Source organism: Antennarius striatus, chromosome 11, assembly GCF_040054535.1.
Source record: "Antennarius striatus isolate MH-2024 chromosome 11, ASM4005453v1, whole genome shotgun sequence".
NCBI classification, from domain to species: Eukaryota; Metazoa; Chordata; class Actinopteri; order Lophiiformes; family Antennariidae; genus Antennarius; species Antennarius striatus.
In genome coordinates, this window is record NC_090786.1 from 11,938,640 (window position 1) to 11,955,000 (window position 16,361).

General features: G+C 39.8%; 1 protein-coding gene, 1 long non-coding RNA gene and 1 pseudogene across 3 annotated transcripts in view; 1 reads left to right on the forward strand and 2 right to left on the reverse strand.

Annotated features, from left to right (window-relative positions):
* Nucleotides 1–187: 187 nt before the first annotated feature.
* LOC137603692 (peroxiredoxin-like 2A) lies at nucleotides 188–6,342 on the reverse strand. Of its 2 annotated transcripts, XM_068327382.1 has the most exons (7): nucleotides 6,233–6,304; nucleotides 4,045–4,258; nucleotides 2,701–2,880; nucleotides 2,203–2,294; nucleotides 1,960–2,100; nucleotides 1,552–1,716; nucleotides 188–1,473 (listed from the first exon to the last, which is right to left on the reverse strand). In XM_068327382.1, exons 2-7 carry the CDS (start codon nucleotides 4,205–4,207, stop codon nucleotides 1,378–1,380), a joined length of 837 nt encoding a protein of 278 aa, XP_068183483.1. In that variant the 5' UTR covers nucleotides 4,208–4,258; nucleotides 6,233–6,304; the 3' UTR covers nucleotides 188–1,377. The 2 variants fall into 2 exon arrangements, with proteins under 2 accessions (XP_068183483.1, XP_068183484.1); XM_068327383.1 differs by lacking the exon at nucleotides 4,045–4,258 and having other exon boundaries at nucleotides 6,233–6,342.
* Nucleotides 6,343–8,301: 1,959 nt separating this feature from the next.
* Nucleotides 8,302–10,649, reverse strand: LOC137603932 (peroxiredoxin-like 2A; annotated as a pseudogene).
* A 5,120-nt stretch (nucleotides 10,650–15,769) lies between these two features.
* Nucleotides 15,770–16,361, forward strand: part of LOC137603282 (uncharacterized) — a 953-nt gene continuing 361 nt past the window's right edge. Inside the window, exons 1-3 of the long non-coding RNA XR_011037250.1 lie at nucleotides 15,770–15,952; nucleotides 16,039–16,137; nucleotides 16,303–16,361. The exon at nucleotides 16,303–16,361 is cut by the window's right edge and continues 361 nt beyond it. This is a non-coding gene — a long non-coding RNA (uncharacterized lncRNA). The remainder of the gene's footprint in view (nucleotides 15,953–16,038; nucleotides 16,138–16,302) is intronic.

A 16,361-nucleotide genomic window follows, 5' to 3' on the forward strand; every position in this document is an offset into this window, starting at 1 on the left:
CATCTAATTTGTACTGCCTGTGCTCTCATGCAGTCCCGTCAGTATTGGTTGAGTGTTTTCTCCACATTTTGTTTCATGTTTAAATACATTTCCTTGATGTGAAATGCATTTTAAATCAGAGCAATAGAATAAAATAAGATTGATGTCCAAACCTCTGTGTTATTAATACTCTGATAACTATATTCATTCACTTTTAAAATTACTTAGTGCACTATACATTTATAAGTCTACATACAGCTGATGTCTAATGATATAACCTCAGGATTAATGCATAGTCTGATTCATTAAATGGACAGACTGTAGGCATTTTAAGTGCAAATTTAGTGATTTCAAAGACCAATGACCTCTTAATACAAGTACAATAAGTGATAACAAAAGATGAAGCTATAATACAGTGTAAAACATTTGAATAACAGGAGTTGATTGCACATTAGCTCACACATATGCCTTTTGATAAAGTACAACTGTCAGACCAAGCGGAAAACAGCACCCCCAGTATTACATTTTAAATAAACTTGATTGTGTAGAATACACGGATCTCTATCTCCAAAGTAGTATTACTGGTACTGATAAGAATTTTAAATAAGAATGTTTACCACCGTTGTCTCCAGGTGATATTAAAACCTTTTGTCATCTGGTAAGTGCACCCAATAGAATACAGAATAGCAAGGACCAACAGAACAGCAAGCATATCTACATCATAGGTCTGGGTATGCAGTACATACAGCACTAACCAGGCAGTCCGAATAAAGAACCTCCTGCAGCCATTGTTTTAAACATACATTAGTGCATTTATTTGTGTTTGAAAGTCACAGCCAAGAATGTACAAACAGGAGAATGCAGATCATAGCTCAAACAGAAGTAAACAACAGAAACATGAGAATAATAAAGGCAGTGATGAGGAATTGATTGTTTTACAATCGCTGATATACACTTGTGTGGCTGCACACATCCCTCCCAGCCAAGCGATTCCCTAAGCCTAAAACATGGTGTCTGTGGTTGAGCGTCTGTGCGTTTGAGCATCAAACCTGCTCCTCTCCAAGGCGAGTTTAGAGTCAAGTAATCATTATCACACACAGAACACACAAACACTTGTCTACCATGTTTGAGGCCAATTTAAAGGAGAAGCAAACCCATAACACATAGAAACATAACTAGAAATGTACCACTGAGGTAAAATGGTGTTAAATCCAGCGTAAAGCTTTCAAGTGATGTTATGATGTATTTTTAATATCGTCTAAAAAAAAAAAAAAAAGCTTCTACCCATTAACTGTACATTAATGTGCAAATTAACTTTAAACATTATTTCATAGTTGTAGTTTTGCTCTAAGACACAATAAACTTCTGTCTAACACTATTTGTGTTCAGGAAAATAAATTATTTGACTAGCACAATTTTCTTCGCGGCATCCAAAACATCTGCAGTCTCCACCTTATGGCCAAACTCCTTTTCATGATGTTCCAGGAGAATCCCCTGCAAACACACCATGAGCTTTACTTTCTTTAAAATTAATATCTTTTAATACCTGAAATTGTTTAGAAACTGTGCTACCTGGTCTCCTGCTCCAATGACAAACACTCCCCCCAAGATGAAACCCTCGCCATTCATGTTACCCTGGTAACCGGACTTCCAGGCCCGAATGAAGTTCTGCCACACCCCAAGTCGAAGGAATCCCAAAGCCCCCATCTTTCTGCGCAGTGGGCCGTAGAAATGTTTCTGCAAACACAGTTAAACAAAAACAGTTATTATTCAGTGCTGCATGTTGTAGAAGAATAAAATCTTTTGAAGTAATTAAGACTAGAGAGCATGTGTGTGGGACTATTGAGTACTATCCACTAAAAAATACATTAATAGCTTGAATATACACGACATGTCTATAATAGTACTTTTCACATTTTTAAGACCAAATGTACAAACACTGTCTGAAGGGTGCTTGTGGTGTCCTCTACCAACGCTAACCTCCTCATCAATATAAATGTCCCCAGAGAAGTGATTCCTGAAGTCCTGGATCTCTGTGCCAATGCTCTCCTTCACCACAGCGACCAGCGGGACCCCGAGCTCTTCCAGCTGGGTCTTCAGAGAGGACAGCTCGGAAGCCTCCTACATTGAGACAGAGATTAGGCCTCTAAGACAAAGGGTTAGCCTACTTTAAAACGTTAAACGGTTTCAACTCGGAGCCATGTGTAAACTCCTTTCAATCACCTCTCTGCACAAAAATCATCCGGGTCGTCGTACAGCCAGGACCACAGCCCCACTGGTCTCCCAAAGGCTTCCTGCTTTGATGACCTTGTCTTCTGCAGACACAACAAGATATTGATTCTAATACAAGCCTCCAGGTCATCTCTGAAAGAACAAGTATAAGCACATGGCAAGCATATACAGGGAGATTAGTGTTTCAAGAAATTAAGCTGAACTGCGAAAAATAAGACAAGGCTTAAAATGAATAAAAAGTAAAATGTTCATGTTGAATCTATACATTGAATATGCTTAATAAAAACAATGGCTCAGAGTTCAGCTTCAGAGATGTAATCTGTGTTCCATCCATGACAAAGCTGCTTTCTCAGAGCTGCTGGCATTATATTCTACACATATGTAATGTACAGAACTGTGATGTACTGTGAATTCCAACACGCTTAACAATGATGCCCGTTGGGACAAATGGACTCAGTGGGAGGTGACGATTACAATTAGAAATACTACCGTCTATGGTGGAGCGCAGGTCAGTGTCTTCAAGGAACTCCAGCGATGCCTTTTCAGCTTTTGGTAAACAAAGATCCGTGTTGGCTAAGAAGATCCCGGCTAACGCGGCGCCAATAGCACCGATGCCCAAAGACCACATCCCCATCCCAGATAGCTCCCCTTGTAGACCAGAAGACAACACTGCAGCACAGAATACAAAACATGAAGGGAGAAAAAGGCTGCATGTCGATAATATCAAGCTAGAGTTTTCAACTTTCACAAGTTTCTTGCAGCTTGTGCAAAGAGAGCCTAGATCTCGAGGCCAATGAGATAAAATTCATAAACGGTCTTGACTGTAAACCTCACAGTGTGGAATTTGTTTTAAGACCAGCATAACCTCTCCTCGTCTACCTATCTAAAGCTCATCCATGAGATTAAATTGTTAACATACTGTCCAGACATAGAAGACTGTACTGAACAAGATGAAATAACTACAGTGAGTTGTGCGAGTCTGAGACCTTTCTTGTTTATATTATTTTTGATATAATAAGTTTTCCCTTTAGGATATCCTGTGGCATATTATAGAGGTGGCATGATCTTAATTCATTGATTTATGTGAAAGAAAAAAAGGGTCACGATAATGTCTGAAATCCCCCCATAGAAATATTTAGCAAAAATTCAAAACCAAAAAGACAGACAAATTTAATATGATTACTGGTTAAAGAAAGGCAAACCCAGTTACCATTCAATGTTCCACCAATCTACTGGTACTTTATAAAATAATCTTTCCAGCTCCACTGTAACACAACACTTTCCCATAACACACAAGTAGAGTCATCATACACTTGTAATCAAACTTGTAGTTAATTGAAAATGTTTTAAAGAGATTGTAAAATAGCAGATTGCAAGTTCTTCAAGGTGGAACTTCTTGTCATGTTTCAGGTCTGGTAAAAACCCACATGTATTAGTCAATTCATGTCCAAATACAACCCTGTCTCTCTACTGAACACCAACAAGTGTGCAAAATAATATTGAATGTGTTGAAAACATTACAGTATACCAACAAAGACATGAATGCCTCCAACACCTGCTTACTGATAAGCAGATGAACTTCAGTCCTGAGCTAAGCTTTATTCATTTGTAACCATAATTCGCCAAGCTCCCAGAAACACACCTAACTAATTCTTTGAAATTGAACCTTTCTATTAAATGACTCGCTTATTTTGCCTACCTTCACAATTAACCATTCAGTGTCATAAAGGTTTACTATTGTTAAAGTGAATGGAAAGCAGGCAAGCACTATGCATATTTTATCAGGGAAACATGGAAACATGCAAACAGTGAGGCAGTCAAGTCTGTCCTTGCCTGAAGTGGGTTTGTTTGGGTCGGGACTGCTTTTGGCTTTACTTTGGTGAAACAGAGCAGCCTGGGACCTAGATGTGATGGAGGATCGACTGCCTATCGTAATGCCAGCCACAGAGAGGGCAGAGCAGCGCTGGAACAGACTCCACCTTGACAGACTCAGCATCAGGACTGAGGCCAGAGTCTGTTTCTGACTAAAAACACCCTCAAGACTTCACTGAAAGAGAGAAACACAAGCTATGCCACTCAATATTATATATATTGCATGTAATATAGAATACAATCCACTTCTAATGAGAGCTCAATGTTCACGGAGTCTGCCTTTGATTTCCCAGAATGGAAGAAATACTTCTATTTTCAATGTCACCAATATAACACTTTAAATATCGTCCATAAAGCCAGTTATCCAGGTACAGTATTACTCATGTTTAAAACTGGAGTTGATATCTGCTAAATGCAGAATGCAGGATTAAAAACAAAGAAAATGTGAGGTTCCTAATAATCTTACTTGGGTGCACAAATTCCCTTTATGTATTCAATCTTCATAGTCTTAGACACTGAGCTCTCTTGTCTGTGTTCAACAAACATTACTGCACGAAACACAAAAAGCTTGTGCACTGCAAATCACAAACAAGCAGATATACAAATATTATGCAAGAAATGAATACCTAAGATAAGAATGATATACCTTGTGATGGAAATCCAGAAAGAAATGTCTAACACTAAACTTGTCTTTTTTCAAAAAGTGAAAGACCAACTTTTCCTCCTGTCTGCTTTCAAACTCAACTCTCAAACGTGTTCAAATGCTTTCATGGTAAAGGGCTGAAAATTTAAGATTAAAGCAAACAAAAGAGACAGAAGACTTTTCTTTCTAGACAATGAACAATCTAGATTAGCACTTATGTACAGTATTAGCAGTGAAAATATTAAAACCACATTATGATGTAGTGCTGCAGAATGTCTTCTGGGCTATGAAAATACCCACCAAACCAATAGTTGTGTTATAATACGGGTATGTGAAAATATCAGCACAAATGTCACACAGCAGCAGGAAATGTTTAATAATTTTAGGTAAAGCACTTTTCAAGTACTTGGCTTGATTCTGTTTCACCATTTGATCATTTAATTTGTAAATGACAGTAGAGTAGTCCATCAGTAGGTGGGATTTGTACTTTTAATACAATATATTTTAAGTATAGGATACTTTAATTTACATGATCTGATTACATCTTCCACAGTTGATATTTATGCATGGGGAAGTCCACTAAACAATGAGGGAACTTGAGTATATGCTACTACATAGGAAAATAAATTACTTTTATTCAACATTTTATTAGTCAGTTTCAGATTTTGTTTAATTTCTCACCATTGGTTTTGACGCAGACGTGTTTACACAAATAGCCACCGTGTTTTTCTAGAGAGACTCCTATATGATCACTCTTGTTAAACCAAGCCGGTCCTGTAAAACGGTGTAAAAATGACATCTGTAATAATACCACGGGTGGGGCAACATAACCAGAATCATGCCATTGTTGTTCTGGAGGCGGGGAAGTCCACTAAACAAGTCTCCATGGAGGTGAAAGCTCAACATTACACAACAGAGTGTGTATCAATCATGATGAACAATGAACCTTCATGGCCTACAGTCATGATCAGGGACAACGAGCAGCCATAACTGATCACCTTGTCTGTGGCAAAACAGATAAGGTGATCGGTTATGATCAAAATTAAATAAAACAAATACTGGTTGTTTGTTTTAATGCAAATACAACAAACATGTTTCCCTCTGAACATGATGACACTGTAAGGTAACTGGGTTGAGTCAGCAGTCATTCCTAAAAGCTGCTTGACCTCGGACCTGATCACCTCCTACTCGAAGGGTCCCTCGATGACCTTGCGTTTAGTTATTCATCGACCTTACGTCGTGGAAATACAGATTCAACATTTAAAAGAGTATAAATGTGGATATTGCAGTTTACAGGGTGAATACATAATGGTGATGTCGCACCAAGTCACTCAGGCTACTCTATTCAAACGGGGCAGCTGCAGCAGGAAGTAGCTGTTAGCACGGCTAACAATTTAATCTGCTTTAATAAGATCGTACTTCTAGCTAGCAGGTTTTGAGTCATAGTCGTGTTCAAAAACCAGCAGTCAAAGTGAAAAGTTAGGTTTTGTAATAAATGTCACTCACCAGTCCACCGAGCAGAAACAAACGCCTCTCTGCCGCAGCGCTGTATTAACTGACCGAGGCAGACATTTTAAACGATCCAGAAAGTTGAAACTAATCGAACGCGATCGCTTCACCAATGATCAGTCTGATGAGGCGAAACAGGTGTAACGGAAAGAGACCAAGAGAGGAAGAGGAGTAAACGATGGAGATTCGAGAAATTGAGGAAATCATCCTGTGAGGTCCTTGAAAGAATCAGGACTAGAACGTCAGAATGGAATTTGTCAAATATTGTCGGCAGGTGAGGCCGACAATATTCGTGAAATAAAAAAAATGAAAAATGGAAGAAATAAATTAAGTGGTTATATTTATCCAGTGATGTGTATTATAAAGTTATTTTCCGTTTAACGTGACCAATTTGAGGTTATTTTGACTCAAAATCCCTGAATTGTCACATTTACCACTGAAATACTGAGAAGAGACCTGCAGTGAGGCACCAACCAGCTGAGCCTCACCATGGATTGATCAATGGGCTGGACTAGCTGTGCTGGCATGCTATCTCTATGGCTGTTAAAAAAAATTTCAAACACGTTTACTCTATGAACTTAAGTCCCATGATTTAGCTAATGTATATAATGTACAGTGGGGGTTTTTTTTTGTCAAAAACTGTATGTGTGCAACGTCTTTCTTGAGTCGGGCGGTCCTGCAACGACTGGGAAAAGGTACAACGTGAGGCATGCAGTTCTCCTGCCTTACGGTAGGGGGCGCTGATGATCCCAGTGATTCAGCCGAGGATTCCTTTTCGTCGGCCGTAGAAGAAGTGAAAGCAAAGTGCAATCTACAGTCTACAGTAGCCTTTCGTTTTCCGCTCGCCTTGCCTAACTATAAAAATGGAGGATTGCACATCTCAATTCAATTTTTTTTAACGCTTTTGTTCAGAAGGAGCGGCGCATGGACTTCATTTATAAGTATACGTATAAGTATTTATAAGTAAATGTAACATATAAGCAAACTTGTAGGATACAACATAACAACGCTTTTAATCCAATGTGCTAATTTTGTGTTACAGTTTGTATGTGTAAATAATTCTGCTCTGAGACTTGAAAAATAACCCACTCACTGCTGCTAATTAAATGGTGAATAAGCTAAACTGTAGGTTCATATTTTTTGTAAATCTATTTATGATGAAATCAGTGCCTCACCAGACATGAATGGATGAAAAGAGGAAGGAGTGTATGGAAGCAAATGTTACTGTTTGATACCAGGTTTGAGTAAACTTGATAACTGGGAAACTTGAAGAAATGTTATTGTTATCTGGATATTTTCCAGATGGGTCTAAACATATAATGTGGTTGTAGTGTATTTTAAGCACTTAAGGTCAACAGTCCAGAGCAATCGGGAGTGTGGAAAAGAGGTGAAGAAGCGTGTACAGACAGGATGGAACGGGTGGAGAAAAGTGTCAGGTGTGATGTGTGATAGAAGACTTTCAGCTAAAATGAAAAGAAAGGTGTACAAAACTGTGGTGAGACCAGCGATGTTGTTTGGTCTAGAGACAGTGTCACTGAGGAAAAGACAGGAGACAGAGCTGGAGGTAGCAGAGATGAAGATGCTGAGGTTCTCTCTGGGAGTGACCAGGAAGGATAGGATCAGGAATGAGTACATCAGAGGGACAGCACATGTTAGAGGTTTTGGAGATAAAGTCAGAGAGGCCAGACTGAGATGGTTTGGACATGTCCAGAGAAGAGATAGTGAATATATTGGTAGAACGATACTGAGTTTTGAACTGCTAGGCAGGAGGCCTAGAGGAAGACCAAAGAGGAGGTTTATGGATGTAGTGAAAGAGGACATGAAGGTAGTTGGTGTGAGAGAAGAGGATGCAGGAGACAGGGTTAGATGGAGGCAATTGATTCACTTTTGCGACCCCTGAAGGGAAAAGCCAAAAGGAAAAGAAGAAAATCTAAACACATAATATGGTTGTAGTGTAGCGTAGTAGAATTGTAGTGTTGGCTTGTAATCTGCCATTAAACTAAAAGCTGAAAAAACAAGGCAATGCAGGTCATGCGGCCAGACAAATAAGCAGACATTCTCTCTGTAAGCACCTTTATTGTTGCATGAAATATGCTTAATCATTCCAAGGTTCAATCTCCCTCTTGTCCAGACAGGACTGTTAAGTGGTGGATTTGTGTGTAGGTATCAGAGCTGTTCCCTCAGGAGTTTAGAAACAGATCTTCATTAAAACACACAAAAGGCATTCACATTACCAAGACCAGAAATGCAGACAAGTGGATTAATGAACCGTTAAATGGCACACTTGAACCAGAGATTAGGTCACAAGTTAAATACTGTTAGAGATAGTCAAATGCAAGGCATGCTGCAGGCACACTGGCAAACAGTAACAAACAACACAACACCTCTATGTTGTCATGTTGCGGGCTGTTCTTAGCACTGCCAGCATATTGACTTTGTCCCCAAACTCCTTCTCCCGATGTTCCAGTAGTATACCCTGGAAGAGAAAAAAAATCATTACATCACAGAATCCAGATACAGAAATGTCTTATTTTCTAATTGTCTGATTGAATATTGCCTACCTGATCTCCAGGCCCAATGACAAAGACGCCACCCAGGACAAATCCTTCACCCCTTAGGTTTCCCCTGAAGCCCTTCCTGTAAGCACGCCAGAGATTCTTCCACACGCCAATACGCAAGAACATGGATAGAAACATCCACCTCTGTTGAGGGCCATAGAAATTTCTCTGTGGGAAAAATAGAAAAACAATTTAATAAATCACACAATGCTTCAAATTTAATTTTTAATTTAATTTTATACACTGTTATACTCCGCGAAGGGAAATCAAGAACGCACACTCTAGTTTTTGTTAGTCAATCACACGCATGCATATTAGTGTGTACAGGTCCCTGTAATACACACAACCACACACAAGGGGGCCTGTAAGCATGCAGGCAAGGTAGAGTGGCGGGCAGCTCCTCCGTGGTGCGCCCAAATGATCAGCTTGTGAGGGGGAACGGCGCCCTGCTCAAGGCCGCCTCGGCAGTGCTCCGGAGGTGAGCTGAGACCTTCCACCGTCAGCTCACCTCCGGGTGTTTTTATTTGGGCAGGAGCTGGAATCGAATTGCTGATCTCAGAACATTGGACGACCCGCTCTGCTGCCCGCTTTACCACTGAGCCACTGCCGCCCCGTTTAATTCACTTATTTAAAACCATGAATAGGGTGTGTTTTGCAATAGCTGACCCTCTGATCTACATAGACCTTTCCAGAGAAGAACTTCTTGAAGCAGTCCAGCTCTTTGCCAAGGTTTTCTTTGACCACAGCAATCAGAGGGACGTCCAGGTCCTGCAGCTTGGACTTCAGAGAGGAGAGCTCAACAGCCTCCTAAGGAGGACAGGAAAGAGAGAATCAAATAGCATGAATGAACATTAAGTGGCTCTATGACTGCAGAGTTGTCACTACAGATTTCTCAATTCCTACCTCTCTGCACAACAATCATCCAGGTCGCCGGACAACCATGACCACAACTCCAGTCTTCTCCCACAGAGTTTTTGCTGTGTGTCGCTCATGGACTGAAAGACAGGAGCATATTGAACTGTTTTTGGTTCTTAGTGTGGTATAATGTCAGATGACGAAACACACTACATATTATATGGTGCAGTCACTTGTATGGATTAGATTGGTCGTACACAAAACTTGAACTGTGTCCAATGTGTGTTTGCTATTACCAAAAGTGTTTCATGCGTAAAGGTTAAAATTGGTCTGCAAATAAATAAGATTGTCTTTGCTGACTCACCACCTCCAGTTGTCTTTAGTTCTGTGTTCTCCAGAACTTCTAGGTTAGCCCAAGCTGGTTTGGTCTGAAACCAGTCGGTGATGGAGCTGATTACATCAGCAACAAACAGACTTACCACCTTCAGAACTGTAGACACAGTCACCATGGCTGTGAATTTGTTTCACAGGCCACCTACAAAGAAAACAAGGCATACTCATCAGTCTAGTCATGTTTACATGGCCATCTTGTATACCTTTGTCTCAGCATTGAAAACATGCATGCATGTTGCTGTCTTTATCTAGTTGTACCGTGGTCAACATATTTGCCTGTTAACAATGTCAGAATAAATTATGTTATCCAGCAGCCAGCACGACTGCACTTGTTCCAGGTATGCACCTAATACTGGTTAAGAACTTCACTGGATTAACTGGGTGCAAGAATTCCAAATATCACCAGGAGAGAAATATCAATCAGGCAAAACAATTAACAGTATGGCGTTAAAATTTTTAACCAATGTACATGTCAGTGAAAAGGTGAAGAGTTGATACTCACCAGACTGTGTCTTGCTGCTGATGTGGAGGAATAATGTTTTCAACCAGCCCCTTAAGCCCGCTCGGATCAGATCAGCCCAGTCACACTGGAAGCCTTGTTCATGTAGGTTACACAAAAAGAATTCCTCAAAGACCGCTGGGAAACAAGGCTCACATTGATCTGAATCCTCAGTGCCAGGTTCAGCATGGTGCAAAGTGAGGTTCTCATCACAGGCCAGTCTTACCTCAGCAACATTTCAAAGTATATATTTTATCACTTAGACTGCCTTGTTTATTAAGTAAATTTACTACCGAGGTCTCATAGGGAAAAATACAAATAAAATAATACTTGATTCTCCTGACCACTAAAGTCTATATTTTTTCTTTACATTTGGATGCACTATGGCTTTGTAAACTTCGGTTTTTGTTTTGTGGTCATTCCTTCTTCAGGTCAGTGCCTGGGTGGGTGCAGACGCTCCAGGATCACACTCTGGCTGTCCCGGCTCAGAGCAGACTGCCCCCTGCAGGAGACTGGTGGTATTACATAGTGGAGACGTCACCCGGTCTTACTGTATGTCAGAGGTTGAGCTCAGGGCGACGTCTAACAATTATAAACCCCAGGAGGTTGTTTGTTTGTTTGACTATCAGATTACTCAAAAATGTTTTTATTAACTTTTGTTATTATTATTTTTATTATGAGATGTACGTCATGACCCAAAGAGCAAATCTTTATATAGTGTGATGTGATAGAGATGATCCAAGTCACCATCTGGATTTAACCATTATAGGAATAGAGAAGTTTCAACATGTTTGCCTCTAGCTCCATGGACAATATGTAATGCATAGTCAAAAATTGCAGGAGGGAAACAGTGACAGATGGCAATAATCTACCAGTCGATCAGACCCAGTCTATTTACTGTAATCAGTTACATCCCGTGCTGGATCTTAAAGACAACCACTTGTGAAAAACATTTTTTTTCTTGAATGATTATCCAACTAATAATGATACAGGTGTTATTCCAGATTCCAAGGGTAAAATTTCATAGTCAAGGAGTCACATTATGACAGTCAGACTATTACTGAATTACAGGATTGCATTTCAGTACAATGGTGAAACCGAGGCTCTCTTAATGCTCTTTAATTGTAATTACTGATCTATCTGACATTTTATTTCTCAATTCCTTAAACAATTTGTCTGTAGAGTTTCATAATGTCAAAATGTTGTTATACAAGTACTGTACTGTATATTTTCATCAGTCAGAAAGTGTTTGCAGTTTCAGCTCCCTTGTACAATGCACTGCATTGTAAATATCTAGACAAGTTAATTCCCTTCTAAGGTCAATTGGTCTTAATCAGTGGTTTGTTGTTGAGTGGTGACTAACATCACTGAAGTTCTAAATATAATGTAAAAGCTAAGATAAAGTACTCCAGCCATCATCTACGAAGATTATAGCACGTCATTCATTCCCTGGCTATATTGCTTTTGTTCATCTTCAAAAGCATGGTATACGAGTGTTTTTACAGCCACCAGTGGAGATAATAACCATTGATAAAAACAAAGTCTGCTGAGTGCAGTGTAGTAAAGGTGCGTGAGGTGTGTGAAGGGATCCATGCCTGTCTCTGACCACGGGACAGAGATCTCTGTCTTATGTTAATTGCATCTTTCTACAATGTATCATTGACACATTGTCTTTCTGGCATAATGTGATGAACCTCCATTGCAGAGATGGTATTGGGTCGTATTTCACTGATGGGTGGCAGCCCTGTGGAGGAATGTGCTGAGGGTCCAAAATGACATGCAATATAAACGGGATAGGGTGACACTCGACCAGCCCTCCTGCATTCTGCCTTGCTGCTCTGCTCTGCCATATGCTAAGCTGTGTCTGTGACTCTCTGCCTATGCTTTTTTACCATGATAATACACGTACCACATCACCTCTGAGGTCCAGCTGAGGCCTGGAATCAGTCAGATTGCACTGGTATACATAAAGCACTGTATCTCTTTGGACAAATGCTGCTTTCGTGGGGAGTGTGTGGAACCAATAGCCAATCACGATTGAAAATGTGCGCCCCACCCCCTGTTTGATGATCTGGCTTGCTGACATTGGATGACATCTCAACTGTTACTGAAGCCAATCAGAAAGAAAACAGCAGTAGTAAAAGAAAGTTAAGGAATACTTATAAATAAATTTTGTTCATTTGACATTTGCTTTTAAATCTGGCCAGGTCAGGTCATGCACAACTGTTTAATAGATAGATAGATACTTTAATAATCCCGGAGGAAATTGCACATAATAAACAATGACATTATAGAAGTCTGTGTGTGTGTGTGTGTGTGTGTGTGTGTGTGTGTGTGTGTGTGTATATATATATATATATATAATGAAATTCAAGCTAATAATACTACTTTTTTTATTCAATTTAAATTTAGTTTTTTAAAAATGCGAAAAGACAAGTTATTGAAAACAAGAAGCCAAGAAGCACAAAACAATAGTGTAAGAAATAGTAGCAGTAGAGATCATTAAAACCTGTAGAAACACCCAACATCATTAAAAATATAAATACAGTAGGCAAATGTTGGTAGAATGTGTTTACTGCCTGCTTTATATGGCCATGTTATTCATTATGTAATGAATTGTACAAACTAATCACTCCACAGTGTCTCAACATGCAGTAAAAGTTCATGACTGGAAGGATCCAACTTATCCTGACTGCCATCCAGATCAAACTGGATGGTAACCAGAGGAGTCGAGTAAACTACACGTCCTTGAACTAGGGGAAAGACAAATAGGTGTCAACAACCCCTGAGGTGGTCAGGGTTCATTTATTTATCCTGTTCTGTCAGGTTTCAGTCTGCATGACTATCAAACTCAAGAGTGACCACAATACCTTGACCCAGCTTTTACGCTGAAACGTCACAGTTGTGAGAGATTTCACGGAGCCAATCAGGTGGAAGGTGGAGACAGTGTCCTTTTATCCATGTTGATTTAAGATTGTTTGTTTCCTGTCATTATATCCAATGTTTCTGGTATTGTATCGATAAATACACAATTTATCTTTCTTTCTTTACATGTCTGCATAAATGATGTGTTCATGACCTTTCAGTCCAGTCCAGTTCTTAAATGATTAAGTGAAAACCTGAAACATACTGGAAAACACATTAACAACCATTAACAACAACACAAAGATTATCATTTACTCTTCATCTTCTTAGGACCCTATGGCTCTGTGTATGAAGGATGAACTTTAAACTTTATTATTGTTTGTCCTGGGTAGGTTTCATAAAGCCACCTCTTCACCTGGATCTGTTGAGTTCATGCTAGCCCTGCAGAAGTAACTATCATGTTAGAATATACAATCTGATATTTCTCTCATTAGTTTGTGTAGTCATTTTCTCTGAATTATGTCCATTGGTCATAAACAACATCATAACTTTGTAAGTGTAGTTGCATTTTCACAGAACACATTCGTGTCATCCATATGGGATGTGCACGTGGCCCCTCGCTCTATTATTACATCATCCATGCAACATGTGTGCAGTTAAGCCAAGTCATAGAATGTGCATTATCAAATACAAATTACAACTCAAACAAGGGTGATTCTAGGATCCCATCTTTAAGGCGTTCAGCCCCTAACATGACTGTGGCATACAGAGCATAGCAAAAGAATTTAATCCCCAAATTATTTGAAAGGATCACACTCAACATTAATCATATCGTGGAACAATGAAAATTCAGACACTGTCAAATCAATCTATGCTTACAAAATGTGTGACTGGGCAAAAAGTAAAGTAAAGTGTTAAGCTATGTTTGGATAATAAGTCACTGATCTTGCTTACATTCATTTATTTTCATTAAATTTAAAGATCTGTAAGGAAATTAATGTAAGAACACATTCCTCCACTTCGTGTTTCATGCTGACACATTGAAACTGTGATAGCTGTTATCTTTCAACATGTGAACAGCTATCTTGTAAGAGATGAAAAAAGGATTCCTTTCCTTGGTCAGTCATTAACAAATGTGTGAAAGCAAATAATACAGACTCAGAGGCACAACAGTATCTCACTATTTTCATAGCAGTCTCAAGCACAGCTTCTTGTATGAACACTTTAAAAACATCTTTAAAGGATTCAGGTCAAACTAAACATACCTTGGAGTAGGCCGCACTGAACTTTTTTTTGCCCAGGTGGCGCACCATGATTGGTCAGACTTAAACACGTGTACCCGCTATTCTATTCTCTTTTACAACGCTGGGAGGTAGGTAGCAGTTCAAGAGGACTAGTGAACTCACGTGCACCAGTCTATTCAAGAAGAGCTGCACGTAATAGTCAAAGGAAGATAATTATCAAGACAGGACAAACATAGAAGCCAGAGCGTGAGGGGGTTGGCCCTAATAAGACTTTGGACCAACCCAATGGGATTTGTCCCTGCTTTGTAAGGACATTAATTAATTATACCATAAACGGCTTTAAATGGGCGGAACAGTGACGCAGTGGGTAGCACTGTTGCCTCACAGCAAGAATGTTCCAGGTTTGATTCCTTTCTGTGTAGAGTTTGTTTGTTCTCCCCATGTCTCTGTGGGGTCTCTCCGGGTTGTCCGGCTTCCTCCCACCTCCAAAGACATGCCGCTTAGATGAATCGGTCCCATCAAGTTGTCAGTATGTGTGAATGTCAGCATGAGTGTTTGTTTCTCTTTCTTGTGGCTTCGAGATGAGCTGGTGTCTCATCTAGGGTGTACCCCGCCTCTTACCTCTAGCCAGCAAGACCTGCAAAGGCTGATAAATGATTTTAGACAAGACGATTGTCTACAACCAAAAAAATGGATGGATGGCCCACCAGGTAACAGTCCAGTAAAATGCATGTACTACCCACAATGCACTGACAGAGTGAAAGTGGCATTAGGGTTTCTACATGTATGAACTGCAGTCCAGTTGTTTTTATTTAATGTTTTGTCATTTATTAGCATTGCTGTACTCCAATGTTATAAGGTCCTTCTAGCTGACGAAAAACAACCTTTATGTCTACAGACATCCTGCAGCTGTAGTTTCCCAAATACTGTACTTTGAAATACAAAGTAAACAGTACTATTACTAGCACTGGTACATTGTTGCTCAACATTCAACCCATTTACAGGATTTTTATTACATTGGCTCATGGTTAATTGTTGATTGTGCTCCTGCTGAGAGCTGCTTATAATTCTCCTTTCATTTCTTAAGTCCAACTCTGCACTGACGTTACAGCCAGAGGAGGGTGATGGAGAGAGAGGTCACTCTGCACTGTTTCCTTAAAATGTCTGCATAAATGATGTGTTCATGACCTTTACACCAACATTAACTCCATTTTCTGCGTCTCTCTGCAGAGCTTGACACAGCAGCTGTATGAGGCTGATGGTCACATTGCTTTTGTAGATGCATGTACACTATGTGCCTTAAGTATGTGCGTCTATGTGCACTATATGTCTGTCTATCACATCATTTACAGATACAGTCCTATAAAGTACTTGATTTTCTATTTGAAGACGCAGTCCATCACCTGATGGCCCATGAGCATGAGAAATCTTCAAGATGCATCTTCATTATTCTATTTTCTCTCCGGAAATGGCTTGATGCTCTCTGAGGTAGGGTTCAGAGACTAATGCCTCAGGCTGAGACTTTTAGACAACAGTGTTTAGACAATAGGTGAACGTCTGCTCAAAATGTAACTATTTGCAGCAACAGAAAGTAACTAATTAGTTATGTACTGAAGGACATGTTCATTCATTCATTTTCTTCCTCTTCACCAGCCGTAGCGGGTCACGGGGAGCTGGAGCCTATCCCAGCTGGCATTGGGTGTGAGGCGGGG